At 52.5% G+C, this 19,899-nt stretch overlaps 1 protein-coding gene across 3 annotated transcripts in view; it reads left to right on the forward strand.

Annotated features, from left to right (window-relative positions):
• The first annotated feature begins 408 nt into the window (after window positions 1-408).
• SCARB1 (scavenger receptor class B member 1) overlaps window positions 409-19,899 on the forward strand; it is a 63,586-nt gene continuing 44,095 nt past the window's right edge. Inside the window, exon 1 of one of the 3 annotated variants that reach the window (XM_081037228.1) lies at window positions 409-817. In XM_081037228.1, the coding sequence (XP_080893354.1) occupies window positions 692-817 (126 nt within the window). In that variant the 5' untranslated portion in view covers window positions 409-691. The remainder of the gene's footprint in view (window positions 818-19,899) is intronic. The other 2 variants (XM_081037229.1, XM_081037230.1) reach the window with 2 other exon arrangements.

Genomic DNA, 19,899 nt, shown 5'->3' on the forward strand with positions numbered 1-19,899 from the left:
AGAGTGAAGCTGGAATAGTGTGTCTGTGTGTGTGTGTGTGTGTGTGTGTATGAGGTCGCCAGAGTTGGGAAACTCCTACTATGAAAGTGAACCGTGACGGTCACGACAGAGGAAGTGGGAGGGGAGGAAAAGCAGGGGCGCCTAAGGGGGAAGAAGGAGGGAAGGGGAGGAGGGGAGGGAGCCAGGAGAGGAGGGGAAGGAGATGGGGGGTGGGAAGGGAAAGGGGTGAGAGGGGACCAGGTGGGAGTGAGGAGAGGAAGTAGTTAAAGGAGGGGGAGGGGAGCCTGGCTCAACTGAGATCCTGGCACGCGGGCCTGGGGGGCCCGAGCGACCAGCCCCCCGAGGAAACGGAAGCGGGGGCGTGGTGGCACCGCCTCCTCGGACCATCGGCTCTGCGTCCTGCCCCCGACCCTGCCCCCGCCCGCTCAGGCCCCGCCCCAGCACCGTTCGCCTGCAGGCGTCTGCCCGAATCCCGGTGCACAGGGCGTCCAGGGGGGCGGTCCGGCGGCGCAATGGCGCATAAAACCGCTGGCCACCTGCCGGCCCGCTCCTTCGTTCCCTGTGGTCCGAGGCCCGCTGCGCCTCTGCGGCCCGAGTCCCCAGAGCCGCCGCCTCTGTCGCCTGTGCCCTCAAGCCCGTCACCCGAAGGCGCGGAGCCCCGCGAGCGAGCTGAGCACGGGGGCGCACAGTGATGGGCAGCCGCGTCAGAGCGCGCTGGGTGGTCGCGGCGCTGGGCTTCACCGGGCTGCTGTGCGCGGTGCTGGGCGCCGTCATGATCGTGACGTTGCCCTCCATCATCAAGCAGCAAGTGTACAAGGTGGGTGAGGGGCGCCGGCAGGGCTCAGGGGGGCGAGCTCCGGGGAGCGCATCGCGAGGGGCAGCGGCCCACCGCCGCCTACCCTCCCCGACCCAGGCGGAGGTTGGGGGCCACGGGGGCCCCCTAGGAAGTTTGCTGGAGGCCAGGGTTGGGGAGGCCTGAACGAGAGACCACCCCGGGCTAAGGGTTTTGCGGCCCGACGCGGGCCCGGAGTTGTGGCCACGTTGTGGTGCTGCCCCGGGAGCCCCGCAGCGCGTTCACACTACTGCGGTCCGCTAAAACTAGGGCTGCAGTTTGCCTGTTTGTGAGCTCCGGAGGAAGGAACCCAACGCGTCACGTGCGTCTGGGAGACTCACTCGGGCGTCCAGAGTCTCCCCATAGAAACCCCTTCTCCGTCCTACGCCCCACTGCCTCCCTGACGCACGTTGGAAAGGATGAGCCGCTTTTGTCCCCAGATGTATGCAGAGGCAGGCGCGAGCGCATGGCCGCAGAAGCAGGGTCCTGGAAAGCCCACAGCCTGAGTGAGGGCTTTCCTCGGGTCCTGAGCTTCCACAACGCTGCCCCTTTAAGCAGGGAGAAAATGAAGGCTGTCAGTCAGCTGGCCTTCAGACCGTGAGATCCTGCCCTGTGTGGCCTGTTTGAATGAGCCCGAATTACTGTAGGACCGGGAGATTGAACAGGTTCAGACTTAACCTTAAAGCTGTTCAGAGCTCTGAGCCAGAGCCAGCACCTGCGGGGGCATGAGGGAGAACAGAGGCTCACTTTTGCCCAAGATCCAGCCAGACACAGAGCTGGAATGGAGGTGGATATTGTCACTTGCTAGTTGACTTCTCTTTGGCCAGTAGCTGCTTCTTTAGGCAAGTTTCTTAAGAATGGGGACTTGTGCACATTTCCTGTCTGTGCCCCATGCACTCACCTCCCCTGCACAGGATACTTGGGAAATGAATGAGTGAATGACTGAATGAATGAAGGCTCCTTCTGCTTAGACCTGACTGACATGTCTTGGGACTCAGCCGCTAAAGATGGGGCAATGTTAGGGTTTTCTTAAGGACTTTGGGGGAGCAGTTGTCTTGAGTCATCTTGACCACGCTATGTCTTTTTTTCTTCTGGTTTTCAAATCTTGCCCCGTTAATTCCTGTAATCTGATTGCAAGGAGATCCCGTATGATGGTGACACTGAGTACTGAGTTCCTCTTGAGGTTTTTTTTTTGTGTATGTCCTCTGAGATTGGCAGGGGAAAAAACTTGTGTGGGGAAACCTCAGAACGCCAAACGGCTTCTTTCTTTCCCATGGCAGCCAAGGGGGATATGTCTGTTACACTTTCTAAAGTAGCCATGAGAGAGCTTTATCTCAGTGAAAGCCTTTTGTAAACGCCCGCTGATTTCATGGTTTCTGTGCCATGTGCACCCTGGAGAGACTGTCACTCAGGTGGCGGAAACCTGATGAGAGCCTGTTGCTTTGGAGGGTGGGGGTGGGTGGGGTTTATAGCCAGTGAAGAAGCTTGTCAGCCCTGTCATTCTTGAGCTTATTTCAGGGTGTCTTTCAATGGATCAGGTTAAGGATGTCAGTTGTGTGTATGTGTGTGTGCGTGTGTCCACACACCTAATTTCCCACTTCTCTGGGCTTCCAAAGAAGAAAGCACCATCGTCCTCAGCTGTCCTGGAGCTGAGCTAGGATTTCTGGGCTTAAAGTGGAGTGAGAGGCACCCAGTATCTACATGACTATCCCAAAGGCGATTGGTCTGGGGCTGAGTGGCGTGAAGGCAGGAAAGCAAGCCCAGCCCATCGCAGCCACTTCTTGGACAGCCCCGCTGAGCCCCGGCCAAGAACCTTCCCATGGAAGAACAGTGCCTGTGTTCAGGGGACCAAGCTGGTGGGATGCTAGGGGAGGGAGGCGCTGCCCACTGGTGTGTTCTTTGGCGACATGTGTCCCTGTCCAACTTGAAGGGGAGGCCTGTGCTTTGATTTTTATGTTTTTATGGGGTTTTTTTTGGCTACTTAAAGAAGTTTATGTATAAACGATGAGAATACTTGCTTGTAACAAAAAATTCAAATGGAGAAATAAAGAGAAATTTCCCCCTCGTTTTATTCTCCTCTGTACCACCATCATTGGCGTGTATCTTTCTAGACCTTTATCAATATATACATCACGAGCACATACTTATACACATTAATACATAGTTTTACATAAATTGAACTATACTACGTACAAATATCCTGCAGCTTGCTTTTTCATTCAGTGATATTGCTTGAAGCCTTTTCCATGTCAGGACATAGAAATCTAGCAGTTTTTTTCACTGCTTCGTGGTATGCCTTTGATTGGCCAGACACTTTATTACTTACCTGTTTCTCTATTGACTGATAATTTTCTCTGTCACAAACAACCATATGGTTTGAATTTTGACAGTTATCACCAAGGTGCCCTTCGGAAAAGCTCTAGCATTTATACTTCTACCATACTTCTACCAACGAGTGTGAAAGTAGCTACTTCCCCCACATCTCTGCCATCACTGGAGATTACTCAATGTATTGTCATCATCGATTGTTTTGGTTGCTCTGATGGGTTTGATTTACACTTCTCAGGTTACTGGTGGGGTCGAGTAGAGAGATGATGAGGTTTGCGACTCCTGTCAGTGCTGGAGCCCAGGGTTGCAGACCCAGTTGTGCCATGTGCCAGCTGGGGACCTCAGGCCTGTTATTTCACCTCTGTCTGAGATAGGGGTCAGATCTAGTTTGTTTCTGGCAAGGTTATTAAGTACAAAGGCAATTACATGTGTGTGGCAATGCCCTGGGAGTACCTGGTTTCTTATTTGAATCTGCCACAGCCTTGTGAAATAGGTGGAGGTGGTGGTCCTTCTTTCTGCATGTGAGGAAACTGAGGCACAGCAGAGGTTGACAGCAGTGTGGTTTACTCAGCGTGGCAGCAGTGGGCAGGAGCCCTGATCGCCAAATCTGGGTCATAGAAAATAAAGTGGGAGTGCTTCATCTAGTGGATTTCCAGGCAAAAGTTAAAAAGAAGGAACTAGGTACGTGTGTTTTAGTATGGATAGGTTGCAAAAACATTGCTAGTTGAGAAAACCTCCAGTGCTAGTTATGCCTTTTTTAAAAAAAAAAAAAACACGCCGCAAAACAATATTCTGTATTTTCAGTGGGTTGATATTAGTGCATGTGAAAACTCAGAAAAAGGTGTGGAAGTGTACGCACCAGACTGACAAAAGGCACCAGACTGACAAAAGTCGTTACTCTCAAAGGAGGTGGGAGGGGCCTGGGGTTGTAGCCCAAGTAAACTTAAACAAAGAGTATTTTCATGTATTATGCACTTAATTAAAAATTAGTAGTGATTCGTAGTTTTCCCCAAGGAATGGCCAAACGAATTAGGCACCAACTCAGGAGGTATGGAGCGGAGCCCGCGTCCTGAGCTGGCTGGGAGAGGCCTTGGGAAGAAGTGAGACTCATTTCTTCCCCCAGTGGGTAGGACTGGACGAGTGGTGTGAAGACCTAATGGGCCAAGGAACATAATCTCGAATCGCTGTGTGCCTGGCTGCATTCAGAGCCTCTCTGTGCTGGGAGAATTCTGTGATACACGTCTCGTGGTCCTCCTCCTCATCATTATCATGGACAGTTAGGAAACAAGCTCAAGAGAGTCATTTGCCCCAGGTGAGCTTGCTGGTGTATGTGTGTGCGTGTGAGAGAGAGAGAGAGGGAAAGAGAGAGAGACAGAGAGGAAATGTCCCAGAGACAAACCCAGGGAGGGCAAGGACTCCTGTATCCACCGCCTGGGACTGAGCCTGCCATGCGTGGCCCTCTGTATTTGAATAGCCAATGAAGACCCGGTCCAGACCTCTGGGGGTGTGTTTTTGAGTTACTGTGTATCTCTGGCCCACCAGGGGAGGCCCCAGCTGGTGGACAGTAGGAGGGTCCCTTCACTGCCGCTGGGCCACAGGGGAAGCGACTCGCGTGTCTGCCAGGCCACTGTGACGGGCCTTGTGGACTTCTTCCATGTCCCGAGTCCCCTCTGCTGTCTTTAAGTCGGGTTTTGGGTCAGAATCAGCCTTGGGTGCTTTGTCCACTAATTCTTGCAGCTACTACTGAAGGCTTCTGCCACCTGTTCCCCCTCTCAGTGAGTCACACCTCCATTTATCCCTCCAAGTGTAGAGGCAAAAGCCTTGGATCATTCTGACTGAACACGTTTTTCTGATAACCCTATATCTGGTTCATCAGCAAATCCTATTGGCTTGACCTTGAGAGCATATCCAGACTCTGACCCCTTCTCAACACCCCACCCTTTCAGCCTCCCCATCTGCTGCTTGGACAGTGCCGTGGCCTCATCTCTGGTCTCCGTAGACAGCCAGAGGGGATCTTGTTAAAACTCTCCTCAGATCATGTGCCCTCTTCACTCACAGCCCTTGGAGGTTCCCATCTCACTCCGAGTGAATACCAAAGTCCTTTCAGTGGCTTGAAGGCCCTGAAGATCTGGCCGCTGTCACCCAACTGCTCACTCTCCACGCTCATCCTCTTGATGGTCCTAGAGCCCACCCAGCCTGGTCCTACCTCAGAGTCTCTGGCTTGCTTTCCCCTCTGCCCGGAAGTCTCATCCCCTAGATATCTATGTAACTTACCCCTTACTTCCCTAGAAGTCGCCCCCATTATGTTATACGTTTATTTGTGTGTTTTCTTCCCCCGCCCCAGGAGCATGGAAGTCTGCTAGGGCAGGGTCTGTACTGTCGCTGTCACTGTGGTGGCCCTGAGGCCAGGCTGGGACTCCTGAAAAGGAGTCCCCAAGTGGTAAGCACTGGAGGTCACCCCCACCGCTGGCCCAGCCTCAGACTCTGTTTTGTCCCCGCCTCCCCCAGGGAGAGCCACACCCTGTCTCTGTTGCCTTGTGCAAACATTTGCCTTTGGCAAATCTCTGCTCATCAATGAAAAGGTGAGGGTTGACAGATAACAGTAAGGGCGCTTATGATGCCAGACACTGTCCTAAGTGTTTTATGTGTATTAACTCATTTCTGCTTAGTATCTAAACAGCGACTGTTGCCTTGTTTTATTGAGGGAGAGGGAAAGGGAAGCACAGAGTGGTAAGGTCAGTTGCCCCAGGCCACACAGCTAAGGAGGTCAGACCAGGATTTCAACCTGGGAGCCTGCCCGAGCCCCTGCCTTCCCTGCCCTCTGTTTTTCCCAGCCTCTTGACTTGATACCGTCTTTCCCCAAAAAGACTTAGCCAGACCATCAGCTCTAATGTGTCTTTTGGAGCAAAAACTAATGTAAGACCCGGTATCATATATTATATTATATTATATTATATTATATTATATTATATTATATTATATTAATTATATTAATTATATTATATTTATTATATTATTATATTATTATATTATATTATTATATTATTATATTATATTATATTCCTGGTCTTGTATTAAAATAAGACGCGCTATTATATTATATTATATCATATTATATCATATTATATTATGTTATGTAAGACCTGGTCTTATATTACTGTAAAATAATTATATTAATTATTATATTATTATATTATTATAATATTAAAATTAATATTATCTTGTATTAATTTTTGCTCCAAAAAATGCAGTAGAGCTGATGGTCCGGCTAGGTCTTATTTTTGGGAAACACGGTATTTGGAGGCAAAGCCGTGGAGTTGATCTGTGGCCCAGGGTTGGGGGGTGCTTCCTTCTCGGAGGAGGTCCAGTTCTGTTGGCTCACAGGTGTGCCCTGGTTCTGTTTTGTTTTTCTTCCTCTTTCCTGCTGTGGCACTTCCCACTCCCAACGTGCAAGGGCCACTTCAACTTGCTCCATGGCGACAGCCAAAAACACCAGCTATTTTTAGTTTCCTCAGTCTAGCTTATTTTTGTTTCCTACTTTGCTCCTGGTGGATTTGCTTCTCTCTGGCTCATCAGTGTGCGTGTGCTCGCACATGTGCGCACACGTGTGTTGATGCATGTATCTGTGCAGACTGCACTCATGTTGACATGCATACGTGTGTGCCAGTTGTGCACACGTGACTGGTGACCCGGGAACCTGTGTTAGGATGTGTGTATGTGTATATGTGACTGCATGCTGGGGCATGTGCACACATGTTGTGTGTGTCAGCATGTGCCGATGCACACGTGTCTCGATGTATGTGTGTACATGGACATGTGTGCACATGTGGGTGATGTGTGCGTGCACTTGTGTGTGGTTGTGTAGGAGGACACATGTACGCACATGTTAGTGTGTGCCCATGTCTTGCTGCACACGATTGCACACGTGGACACACATGTCCACGTGTCGATGTGTGTCCACGTGTGCTGGTGTTCCCCTCCATGGTCTGGCCCTCCTGGGGCCTGGTACCAGGGGTGTGTTCAGCGTGCCCAGCATTTCCCATTCCACAGAAAGTTCTGGGCCCTTCCCGGAATGCCTACTACTTGCTGTGCCTCCGCCGGGCGATTCCTCGTGATGAGCTGGGACGTGGTTAAGCGCCGCTACCTGGAACCGTGTCGCTCTGGCCTCTGACTTCTAGCGGACCCGACAGAAGGGAGTCGGCATGGAGGATTTGCTCAGTGATGAGTGTCCCATGGGCGGGCCTGGGTCCCAGTGGGGGCCTGGCACAGGCGTGTCGCCCTGTCCATGTCTGTGGGCCCTCCGGGTGGTCATTAGTGCCCAGAAGGGTGTTCCCGTGCCCTTGGTCAGGAGAAGAGGGGCCCCAGGGGTCCTCGGCCACCTCCAGGGCTGCTTTCAGCCACAAGGCCGATGCTGGCAAACTTCCGCTTCATAGTCTTAGAATGAGAGAATGTGGGTAAGGAGCTTTGGGCCCCGGCCTCCGTTTACACCATGAAGGTCTGGCAGGCTCAGCCTCATGAACATACTTATTGTGCAGAGAGTTCAGGCGTTGGCTCTGCCCCAAACCAGAGCGACACAAAAGGAGAAGTCCTTTTATGTAGCTCGTCTTCCTCCCTCTTGTTCAAAGGTGACCTTGGCCTCCATGAGCCCTGGGAGTGGCTGGCAGGAGCTGAAATGAGAAAAGAAACAAAATAACCCAGAAAAGTTCGTTTTTCTGGCTTTAGAGCCTTAAAGGGCCCAGGAGCTGGCGATGTCCAGGTTGTTGTTGGTTTGCTCCTGATGGGCGGCTGTCAGTCAGAGCCTCCCCGAGCCCAGAGGCTCAGGACCCTCGTAGCTCTGGGCTCGCTGTCTCCGTTTTCTTGTTTCCTTTCCCTCACCCCACTGTTTTTTCCTGTTCAGCAATTGCCTCCTCCTGGAGAAGGGGAAGGAACAGGAGTGGCCCGACCCTTGTTTGCTTCCTGGCCTTCTGGGTGAGCTTCCTTCCACCTTTTCTGAAGCTTCTGGAAAGACTCTTGAGACACTTTAAATGTCCTTCTCTTGGTCTTCCTCCTGCGTAATTGGCTGGCTACTCTCAGTCTCCTTTGCCTCCTTATCCCTGACCTTTTGCCACTGGTGTGTCCCAGGGCTCGGACCCCTTTCGGTGCTCCCACATTTCCGGGGTGGGCTCATGCAGTATCACCTGGTAAATGCCATCTTTGTCCTGGCCACTCCCAAATTGGTATCCCCGGCCCACACCTTTCCCCCCAATTCCAACGGCCAACTCCGTATCTCAACTTGGCTGTCAAAGGCAGCTCACCCTGGCTAGCACCCAATTCATCATATCTGCAAAACATATGCAGCATCTGACCACACCTGTGGCCACCGCCCTGGTCCAAAGCGCCGTCAGCCTCACCTGGATTCCTGCACCTACCTTTGCTCCCCAGTCAACTGAGTTTTCTCAGTTAAAAGTGCAGTCAGATCAGCGCCCTCCACTGTTCAAAGCCCCGTGGTGGGCCTGCCCCATCCCTCTCAGAGTCACAGTGGGGGGCCGACCCCTTTTTGCCCTCCCCTCCCCTTGCACACTGGTCTTCGGGCCATTCCTCAGACACACCAGCACATGTTCTGCCTTAGCTCTCCCCTCTGCTCACAACTGTCTCCCCTGATCTTTTCGCTCTGCCACCTCCTCGAGGCTTTTGTTCAAATCTCACCTGCTCTCCGAGGCCCACCCTGGTGCCCTTTTTAATGTTGCCAGTTCCTTCCGTGGGTCCCCTGGGCCCCCAGCCCCCCTTGTTTTTTCTGTCGCCCCGTCACCCGCTGAGATATCATGTGCTTTGCCTGCACATCGTTTTTATTGTTTATTGTCTAGTTCTTCCCGGGAAGATGTTGGGCCCGTGAGAGCAGGGACCACGGCTTTGTTTGTTGCTGTGTCCCAAGCTCCTGGAACGATGCCTAGCACGTAATCGTAGGTTCTCAAGGTTTCATGGAGTGGAGGTTCAGAAGACAAGGCTGGTTTCACACGGAGCTTCGTGACCAGTGGTGGGTGGTGAATCCTGTGCAGGGACATGGGACCTGCTTCTCTCCCTCTGCACCGGCCCCACTCCAGACTGAGCTGCCCCCCTCTTGCCGGCTGCAGAGCTTCCTCAGCGCACTGGCTGCTCCTGTCCCAGCTCCTGCCTGTTCGTGCCACTCTGCTGTCACTTCTCCCTGCTGCAGCTAGCGTACTCTTTTAAAAAGGCCTACTGCATCATTTCATGACCCTGATTAAGATCTTCTTGCACACTGTATAAAACCCATCTGGCCCCACGGCGTAAGTCCCTCCTTCACGGGCCCCTGCCTACTTCAACCCTCAGCAGTCTTACCCTGCTCCAGCCTCACAGGCCTTTCTTTTCCTCCAACATGCCATGTGCTTTCCTGCCTCAGGGTCTTGGCACAGGCTCTTCCTTCTTCCTGGAATGCTTTGCCCCCTGGCTCTTATGCTTGGTTCCTCTTTTATGTGAGCAGAAGTAGGAAAGGGTGACAGGTCGGTTGATGGGCCCTTGGCCCCCAAATAGTTGCCTTGTTTCATCTCCTCGTTGTGTCTCAGTGACTCTTGCTATTACAGGGTAGAGATTATTTTGTTTGGCTCCATCCAAGACTTGTTGAGGAGTCTTGTTTTTAAAATACTTCTTGTTTTTATCAGAGAAAGTTTTCTGAACTCTCAGATGGTTGGATCTAAAACTTGGGTTTTACTTAGTGACATCTTTTATTTTTCCTTTGGGGAAACCAAACTCCAGAGGGAGCAGGGATTTCTGTATAAGCACAGAGCGAACTAACCGTGGGTGATGGCAGGGCAGAGTGTCCCCGGCGAGCAGGGGAAGTGGGATGCTGAGTGGATGCCAGATGGGCCCGGAAGCAGGGCTTGGAAGAGGCCAGGTACTTGTAGGAGCAAGTCATTAACTGTTGTCCTTCAGGCAGACGTCCCCAGGTTCCACCTCTGCACCCCTGCTGCCTACAGCCTGGTGGCAGGAAGGGGAGGAAATGTTTTCTAATACCTGGGAGAGGTGTCTGCTGGGCTGTGCTGACGTTCAGGCTTTGTCTGCCCCAGGAGGGCGGCTCCTGGGTGTGCACTGAGGGATGAGAACCTGTCCAGGTTCAGATACGAGGGTTGCTCTGAAATCGTAGCCAAGAGGGATATTCTGCAATGTGAGCAGCACAGCTGTCAGCAACCATTCCGGACAAATGGCTGCCAAGCCGCTGGCCCTTGCCCCAAATCCTGGGGCACACCCTTCTTGACTGAGGACAGTGCAGAGGTGTGGTGGGGAGGGGCCCACTTGGACAGCCAGACCCTGGGGCCTCTGAGAACATCCCTTTGTGTGCTGAGAGCATGCCCTGGGTGCTCAGGGGAGCACCTTCCACCTGGATGAGAGGCGTAGGGCAGACTGGGACACAGGGAGCTGGAAGGTGGTGAAGGTGATGCCCATGAGATGGCCCTGGCATGTCACAGTCAAGGTCAGGCAGGAGTTCTCAAATCCCCAGCCTTCTCTCCAGCTGTTGGCCAGGGTTTTGGCATCCAGGAGCTTAGGTCCAAATCCTGGCTTTGCCACTTCCTAGCTGTGTGTCTTCAGCAAGTGACTTAACCTCTCTGTGCCTCATTTCCCCTATGAACATGGGACTCATACAAAGTCTCTTCTGTATAGGGCTCTTCTGAAGGTGGAGGAGTTGGCACTTAGAATAACAGCTTGGCAAGTGTCACATAAGTGTTTGCTATGTTGTCGTCTTGGCCCTGGAGACGCATACATGTACGAGGATTAGTTTGTCGTCACTGTGCTGAAACGGGACCCGACTTTGCCCACTTTTCTGTGGCTGCTCTTCTCACTCGGTTATCTCTTCTCTAAGTGTTCCCCTGGCACCTGGGTGGCTGTGCGTGGTCGTCTGGATGGCTGGGGCCGTTCCTCTGTGTGGATGTACCAGCCGTGCCCACGAGGGAGCTTCAAACCTGTAAAACACTCTGCAGAGCAGCAGACGTGTTCTTTGCCCACCCTGAGGTTTGAGCTTGAAAAATTGAGTTTTGGAAACATTGCAAGAACAGTGCAGCCCTCTCCGCAGCCCCGTGGGTGTTGACAGTCTCTCTGCATTTGTGTTGCTGGTCAGTCTCTCTGCCTGTTTCTCCCTGTCTCTGCCTGTCTCTCCCTGTCTCTGCCTGTCTCTCCCTGTCTCCGCCTGTCTCTCCCTGTCTCTCCCTGTCTCTGCCTGTCTCTCCCTGTCTCTCCCTGTCTCTCCCTGTCTCCCCGTCTCTCCCTGTCTCTGCCTGTCTCTGCCTGTCTCTCCCTGTCTTTCTCGCATTGCCGAGCCCCTTGAGAGCTGCTTGCAGACACGATGACATCTCACCCCAGAATACTGCTGCCTGTGTGTTTTCAGGACAAGGATGTTCTTTGTAATCACAGGGTTACACTCAGGAAGGCGCATATGATTCCCTCTTTGATTTCACACTCGGTCCACATCCATATTCCCTTACCGTCCCAATAGCACCTTTTCTAGCAGTGTTTCGTTTTCATTTTTCAGTCCAGGATCACGTCCTATGTCTGGTCGCCTTATCTTGTTTTCCCCTTTAATCTAGACCAGCCTCCAGCTCCGTTCTTTTTCCTGGGTCTTTCCCGATGTGGGCATCTGTGAGGGGGCCAGGCTGGAGTTTTTTGGCAGAATGTCCCTCGCTTTGGATTTGTCTCATTGTTTCCTCATGAGTGCACATTTTCTTCGACAGATTCCTCCTACACAGAAGTCGCCTTGTGCGAGTCAGGTGGGAGAGAGCTCTCCTGGCTGACTTGGGGTGGTGTCTGGACTCCTCCCAAATCTGGCAGCCGCGCCTCACAGTGGGCAGGACCTGGACCCCAGGGCCAGTTTGGACCCCCCCCCCCTCCACAACACCCTCAGCCTTTCCTCCACTTGCTTCCTAACTTTCGTAGCTCAGATTCCTGGTCCTGTGAGGCCTGCCCTCGGCCAGCCCTCCTGTCTGGGGATTAACCCAGCGCTGAGGAAGCGTGACGAAGCATGACGGGCCATGGGCTGGGTCAAAGCCCTCCTCATCCTCTGAGCTGGAGAGGTGCCGGGCCCTGGGTGCCAGGACCTGTCTGGTGAGGTGGCCCGTGGGAGTGGCAGATGGGAGTTTTTTGCATGTGCACCCACCACTCTGATTCCTGCAGAAATTTTTGTACCTGTTCACCCTGGCCCTCTCTGGCCTTTTGGCCAGTGAGTGGAGGTCCTGCTGGCTTTCCTCGGCTCAGCTGATTGCAGCCGGAATCCCTTGGCACCTATGAAAGGCCTCTCTCGTCCTTCGGACTCCCTTCAACTGCTTGTGTTCAGGCCCCGGATTCCATTTGCTGCAGCCACCACCTCGCAGTTTCAATGTGGAGTGTTTGATTTCTTATTCATATGTGAAATTGTCACAATAATTGACTATTTCCTTGAAGGCACTTCAAGGAAAGTACCCAATACACGTGAAATTAAATGAATAACTGAAATGAATACCTGTGTGATCACACCAGATTAAAAAGCAGAACCTCATCTGCCCCCAGAAGCCCCTGCGGAGGAAATGACGCTCGGTCCCAGCCTGCTTTGCTTTTTGTCCTGTTGCTCCCTGTCTGCCTCCCTAAGCCCTGGGTTAGTTTCCTCTGATTCTGAACTTTGCTTGAATGGAATCTCAGTGCTGAATGTATGTCCCTGCCTCCCCCAAATTCCTATGTTGACGTCCTAATCTCCAAGGGGATGGTATTAGGAGGTGGGGCCTTTGGGAGGGGATTTGGTCATGACCTCAGGTGTCATGAGTGGGATTCGTGCCCTTAGAGAAGAGACCCCACCAAGCTCCCTCGCCCCTTCTGCCGTGTGAGGACACATCGAGAAGTCTGCCCCCAGGAAGAGGGCGCGCACCAACCAATGCTGGCACCCTGATCTCAGACTTCTAGCCTCCCGACTGGGAGAAATAAGTGTGTGTTGTTAATAAGCCACCTAGTTTGTGCTACTTTGTTATAGCAGCCCAGCCTGGATGGACGAAGACCATAATCTGTTTTCTTTTTGTCTTGCTGTTCTTGTTTCCCATTATTTTGTGAGATCCGTCCATGTTGTTGCAATAAGCCCACCCCATTTTCCTGGCTGTATAATATTCCACGAAGCTGTCACGGTTGAGCCGTCCTATTGATGAGGCCGCAGGCTGCGGGCATCTTAGTTCTGGGCTGTGAACACTCTTGTTCCTGGGCCCCAGAGTGCACATGCCTGAGTCTCTCTCGGACCCGTAAGTAGGGTGGGACTGCTGGTCCTGGCACGTGCACCTTCCAACTTTGCCCAGAAGTGCCAGACTGTTTTCCAAAGTGGTGGCACAGTTTTCAGTCCTGTCATTAGCTTTTTACTTAGTGATTTGTGGAGGTAAAATTCACATAACGTAAAATGAATCATCTTACAGTGCGCGATCTGTTCAGTGGCATTTAGTACATTCGCAGTGTTGTGCAACCAGCACCTCCGTCGACTTCTAGAACATTTCCATTGCTCCCCCTCCCCATTCCCCAGCCCTCAGTCGGTTTCCTACCTCTGTGCACTTGCCTATTTCATATACACAGAGTCACTGAGCATTGTGTCTTCGAGTCTCATCCATGTCAGAGCGCGTGTCCGTGCTTCGTTCCTGTTTATGGCCGAGTAATAGTCCACTGTGTGGACGGACAGCATTCCACTTGTCCAGCCCTCAGTGGAGGACACGGGCTGCTTCCACCTTCCCATCAGGCTCTTGGAACGCTACCCACATTGCAGTGTGTGTACCTGGCTGGTTTCTTGCTGCTGCCTGGATTTCCAAGTTCATGTTCCTCACGGTTTACTTACCCGGTTCCATCCACTCCTGCCTCCCTAGACAGCAGACATCCTGGAACCTTCCACCTTATTGTTGCCAAGAATCTCCTTGGGGTGCAGGGGGAGGAATTGCTGGGTCGTAGGGAAGCCGTTGCATTAAATGCACTGTTAACATTCCCTCCCAGAGTCCGCTCCAGCCCCCGCTACGGGCTGGTCTCCTAGGACATCTGCAGGGGTGATGGGTGTGTGGGTGTGTGTCGTGGCTGCTGTTCTGACTTGCATTTCTGAGTTGTGAATTTGAAGAAGAAGAAAGTCAGTAGGGGGAGTGGACGAGGGGGTCCCAGGGCTCAGAGGGTTTGAGGGTCTTGTTGGGGGGTCACGGCGAACAAGGACTAGATCCCAGAGATTGCACTTGGTCTAACAGAAATCTCTGGCTCCCAATGACCGAGGTCAGAGGCAGGGAGAAAACAGAGGACCGTAGGTCCCTTTCTTTTGAGAATGTCACACTTGTGATGGGAGAGGATGTGGCTGAACGCCATCTGCCCCGTCTGCACAGCCAGCTTCGGTGCCCCTCCTGCTTAATGTGTAACTGTACGTGTGTGCTAATTTCCTAGGACCTGTCCCCACATGGCTATCCCCTCTGTGTGTCTCTATCCTCTCTTCTTATAAGGGTTATCTGTCCCTGGATTTAGCCCCGCCCCTCCCAAATCCAGGAGGACCTCATCTCGAGACCCTTAACTTGATCACATCTGCAAAGATACTATTTCCAAATAAGGTCACATTCTGTGGTTCCAGGTGGACATGAATTCTGGGGGGCACGAGTTAACCCTCAGATCCACAAGACTCCAGGTTCAAATGCAGACCCTGGTTCTTGGATTTTCTGGGAACTTGATTTTCTTCTGAAAGCCAAATTTTCTCTTCTGCAAATGGGGCCGATTTTCTCAGCTCTCACAAACTAAAGGTCAGGTCACAAGTGTCCTTGGAAGGTCACTTACGACAGCTGGATTGGATGTGCTCAGCGGGGCCACCTCTTGCCCAGAAATAAGATCAAATTAAACAGAGGTATGGTTAAAAAACAAATAAAATTGAAAATACGAGAAAGACTACCACCTCCGAAAAAGAGGCCCCACATGAAAAGCGACCGCTCCCTCGCCCCACAATGGATCTTTGCCCCAGAGGTAATGTGCAGTTAATAGTTCCTTCCTGAAAAACAATGTTTGTGTGCGCAGGGCCTGGGATACCCTCCCCCCAGGACACACGGCCCCTGCCCCACATGCCTTTCTCCTCCTTGGGGTTCGGCACCTCCGGTGGGTCTGGGACGTCCTTGCTCTGGCACATAAGTCACCCTTGTCCAGGAGGGCCACAGGGCCTCCCTCTCCATCCTGCTGGCTTTGTCCATGGGACCCTGCAGAGGACACAGGCTGTGCTCCCCCAGCCATTAGAGGAGGATCCTGCCTGTTTTGTGGCTTCTGGTGGCTCCTGGCGTCCCTTTGCCTGTGGCCGCGTCACTTCATTCATTGCCTTCGTCTCCACATGGCCGTCACCCCTGTGTCTTCTCAGCGCGCTTGTCATTGGATTTAGGACCCACCGAATAATCCATGATAGTTTCGCTAATTACATCTGCAAAGACCCTTTTTCCAAATAAGTCCCATTCATAGATATATCTTTTGAGGGGCCACATTCGACCCCCCCACAAGAAGGAAGATATGAACAATAGCAGGCAAGGATTAGCACCTACTGTGTACCAGCCCAAGCTGCGTGTGTGGTCCAGGTGTTAGGGCATCGGATCCTCACAGCCCGCTTTCAAGGCGTAGTTATGCCTGTTTTCCAGGTGGGGAGACACAGAGGCTCAGAGAGGTTGAGGCACCTGCCTCAGGTCACACAGCTGATGGTAGAAGCAGAGCCTGGACCAGCTCCTGTACTCCCCAGTTTTTGGTCCCAAAGCTGCAGCCGAGCCGCTCACAGACCCCGATCTGGCTGGAGAGGTGTTTTGTGTGGCCCACACTACTATTAAAAGAAAACAAAGATGACATTGGTCTCCAGCATTTAAATGGGCAGATTTACATCCAAATCTGGATTTCTGGATGGCAGTTTGGAGGATGTGCGTGGCAGCCACCAGCCTGGGGCTGCTCTGTTCAAGCAGCTCTGCTGGTCATCAGGCCTCCTCTTTCAGGACGATGCTTTCCAGCTGTGAGGCTGCGGGCAGGCGACTTGGCTTCTTCAGGTGTCGGTCTCCTTATCTGTAAGATGGGGACGATAATAGCTCTGGCCGCACAGAGGTGGCTGTGACGAGTGAACGGGTTGATGGATGGGACATGCGTAGGTGTCGCTGGTGCGTATTGAGCTGGCTGCAGCTGTGGGCTGCGAGGGGGCTGCATCAGGCTGGAGTTCTTGATATTAATTGCCACCTTGTTTTGGAATGAATTCAGTTAGTTCGTGGAGGCCGTCCAGCATCCCAGGTGTCCACAGAGGAAATCTGGGGCTTGGGAGATGCTGAAGGACTGAGGCCCATCGTATGCCTCCTGCCTCAGTTTCCTCATCTGCGATAGCACCTGTTCTTTCTACCTGATCAAGTGAGGTAACAACGAAAAGAATTTAAAAAATATCACTTATAACTATAATTATCGTAATACGTGTGGCAATATAGGGTGGGGATTAAGAAAACGGCCCAGATTGTACCCACACTTGGGCAGTGGCCTAATATCCCTGAGCCTCGGTTACCCTACTGTAAGGTGGCATTAGTGTTGACTTCACAGGTTGTCATGCCCTGGGGCAGTGTCAACGTCTTAGCCTCAGATTCCCCGTCTGTAAGAAGTGACGATGCTAATGTCCATTTTGTAGAGCTGTCATGAGGACTCAGGGAGCCAAGTGTTTGGAGCATTGCCCGCTCCTGCTGGGGGGTGTGTGTGCAGGGAACCTGGAATAGGAGGGCGGCAAGCCCAGCGTGGCCCAGGGCGTTGGGAGCTGAGGTTGCTGTGACCGTGGCTCTTGCCGTTCTTTCCTGTACGACTCGAGGACTGACGTCGCTGACCTCCGCACTCCCTTGGGCTCTGGCAGCTGAGATACATGGTCGGGGAGAGCAGATAAGTGTGGCGTAGCTGTCTGCTGTCATGGCCACCTGTGTCCTTGATGGGGGCAGGGAGAAAGGACAGGGGCTGGGACAGAGTCCAGCTGAGATTGAAACAGTCTTCCACTCTGGGGAGCGGGGGTTCTTTGAGTCCTCTTAATGGTTTTGGATGTGGTAACAAGCAGGCTTGCCTTTCTGCAGAATCTGCGACTCTTCTGGAGCTCCCACAGCATGTGGTCTGGCTGACCCGCTGTAGGTGAGGCCCTGAGGCGCCAGGTGCCCATCACGTGGACAGGAGTGAGTGTTAGCAGAGAGCCCCCTCGCTCCCGGCCACGTGTGACACATCGCGTTCATCACCAGCTGTCTCTGTAGACACTGCAAAGGGGTCAGTATAATGACAGTCCCCGTGGACAGATGGGACCAACCCCAGTGGCGACTGGCTCTGGGCAGCCCCGTTCCTGAACGAGCCTAGCGGTCTGTGAGAAGGAGGGATCCTCAAGCGCCCAAGCGGTCGGGAAGGTTGCGCATTCGTTCAGCACGTGTGTCCTGAGCACACCTGTGTGCTGGGTGTCGTGCCAGGTGTGAGAGCTGCAGTCGTGGACACACCAGACCAGGTCCTGCTCTCAGTAGCCAATATTCTAGCAGGAGGGACAGCCCGCAAACAAGCAAATAAAGACACGCACAAAAGACTCCGAAGACTTGTTAGCATGCAGTAAGTGCTCTTCAGGGACCAGGGCAGAGGAGCTGACATCAAGGGTCTCCTTAGGGTGGAGTGGCCGGGAGGGCCTCTCTCTGAAGGGACTGTTTGAGCTGAGGAGCGGTCAGGCGTAGGCACAGCCTGCCAGGCAGAGGGCACAGCAAGTGCCAGGGTCTGGAGATGGAAAGTTGCTGACTGCATTGGAGGAAGAGGAAATAGGCCAATGCGGTTGGGGAGAATGGACAGGGAAACAGTGCTGAAAGGGGGAGGCAAGTGGGGGCATTGCAGGACACAGTGAGTAGTTTACATGTGGTTTTCAATTCCTTGGGACACCATTGGAGCGTTCTAGGCAGGGGACAACCATGATCTGATTGATGTCTTACAGAGCCCTCGGCTGCCTGGGGAGAAAGGGCTGTTGGGGTGTCGGGGTGGAGGTGGGGAGACCAGCAAGGAGACCAGAAGACGGTGGCTCGGGCCAGGGTGAAGGCAGTGACATTGGAAGGAAGGAACACATTTGAGATTTCTCTTGCAGGGAGAGTCAACAGGGTGTGCTGATGGACTGAACGTGGGTGTGAGGGAAGGAGAGAAACAAGGACGTGTCTTAGCCTTCTGCTAGAGGGGCTTCGTGGACGGTGGAGCTCTTTCCCAAGATGGAAAGACTCGGGAGGGCAGTCAAGAGTAGATGGAGGGTGGGGGCCTGAAATCTGTCTTCAGTTCTCAGTAGGACAAAACAACAACAACAACAACAACACAACCCAGTTTAAAAATAGGCCGAGGACTTCACAGAGATTTCTCCGAAGAAGACGTACAAATGACCAAGAAGCGCACGAGAAGTAGCTCAGCATCACTAGTCGTTAGGGAAACGCAGGCCGGATCTACAAGGAGACACCACCTCACCGCCATCAGGAGGGACACTGTCGGAAAACTAACAGCAGTTGGGGAGGGTGTGGAGAAATCGGAACCTTTGCACTGTTGGTAGGAAGGTAGAATGGTGCTGCCGCTGTGGGAAAGAGCCTGGCAGTGCCTCCAAAAACTGAAAATAGAATTACCATATGATGTAGCAATTCTGCTTCTGAGTATACAGCCACAAGAATTGAAAGCAGGGTCTCAAAGAGATGTTTGCACCTCTGTATTCACAGCAGTGTTCGTCACACTAGCCAACGAGCGGAAGCCACACAAGTGTCCATCGACAAACGAATGGATAAACAAAATGTGGTCTATCCATGCAATGGAGTATGATTCAGCCTTAAATAGGAAGGAAATTCTGACACGCATGCTACAACGTGGATAAGCCTAGAGGACATTATGCTCAGGGAAATAAGCCAGTCCACAAAAAGGACAAATAATGCCATGATTCCACTCGTACCACATACGTAAGAGGAGTCAAATTCATCAAGACAGAAAGTAGAGTGGGTGCCAGGGTCTGGAGGAGAGGAAATGAGGAATCATTGTTTAATGATTACAGAGTTTCAGTTGGGAAGATAAAGCCCTAGAGATGGACGGTGGTGATGGTTGCACAACAGTGTGAATGTACTTAGTGCCACGGAACTGCGTGTGCTTAGAAATGGTTAAGATGGTCCATTTATGTTATGAGTATTTTACCACAATTAAGAAAACAAAGTTGTGGTGGGCTTTCACCCTAGTGGGCGTCACCACCGGTGCCACCGGCCCCACTGGTGGCGTGGGTGCTTTTGTAGACAGTCGACCCAATGGCCCAGACTATTGGCTGCAGGGAATTACAACATGCTGAGCCTCTTGCAAAAGCTTAATCCTTTGGAAGAGGCAGCCCTGAGCTTCTCATTCCTACAGGCTTGAAACACTGTTGCCCCATTTTACGTGACCTTGGCAAGCTTCTCCGTGTGTTCAGGACCGGGGCCAAGGTGAGCGCAGGATGGCTCATTTAGCAATCAATAGTCCTTGTGGCACGTTTACACCCAGCTGCCGAGTACAAAGCAGCCCACGACCTAGGTCGTTTCATTCTCTCTGCACGGCCATTGGGGAGAAGGGGGACACGCTCACGTCTCCATCTGGCCAATCAGGGGGCTGAGGTGGAGAAGACCGGGCTAAGCACACTTTGTAATTGTGCAAATGTAAATATTCTTGGCTTTGCAGGCCAAACAGGTTCTGTCTCAACGGCTTGGCTCTGCTGCTGTAGTGAGAGGTTGCCACAGACAGAATGTCCGTGAATG

The sequence above is a fragment of the Rhinolophus hipposideros genome, assembly GCF_964194185.1.
Source record: "Rhinolophus hipposideros genome assembly, chromosome: 24".
NCBI lineage: Eukaryota > Metazoa > Chordata > Mammalia > Chiroptera > Rhinolophidae > Rhinolophus > Rhinolophus hipposideros.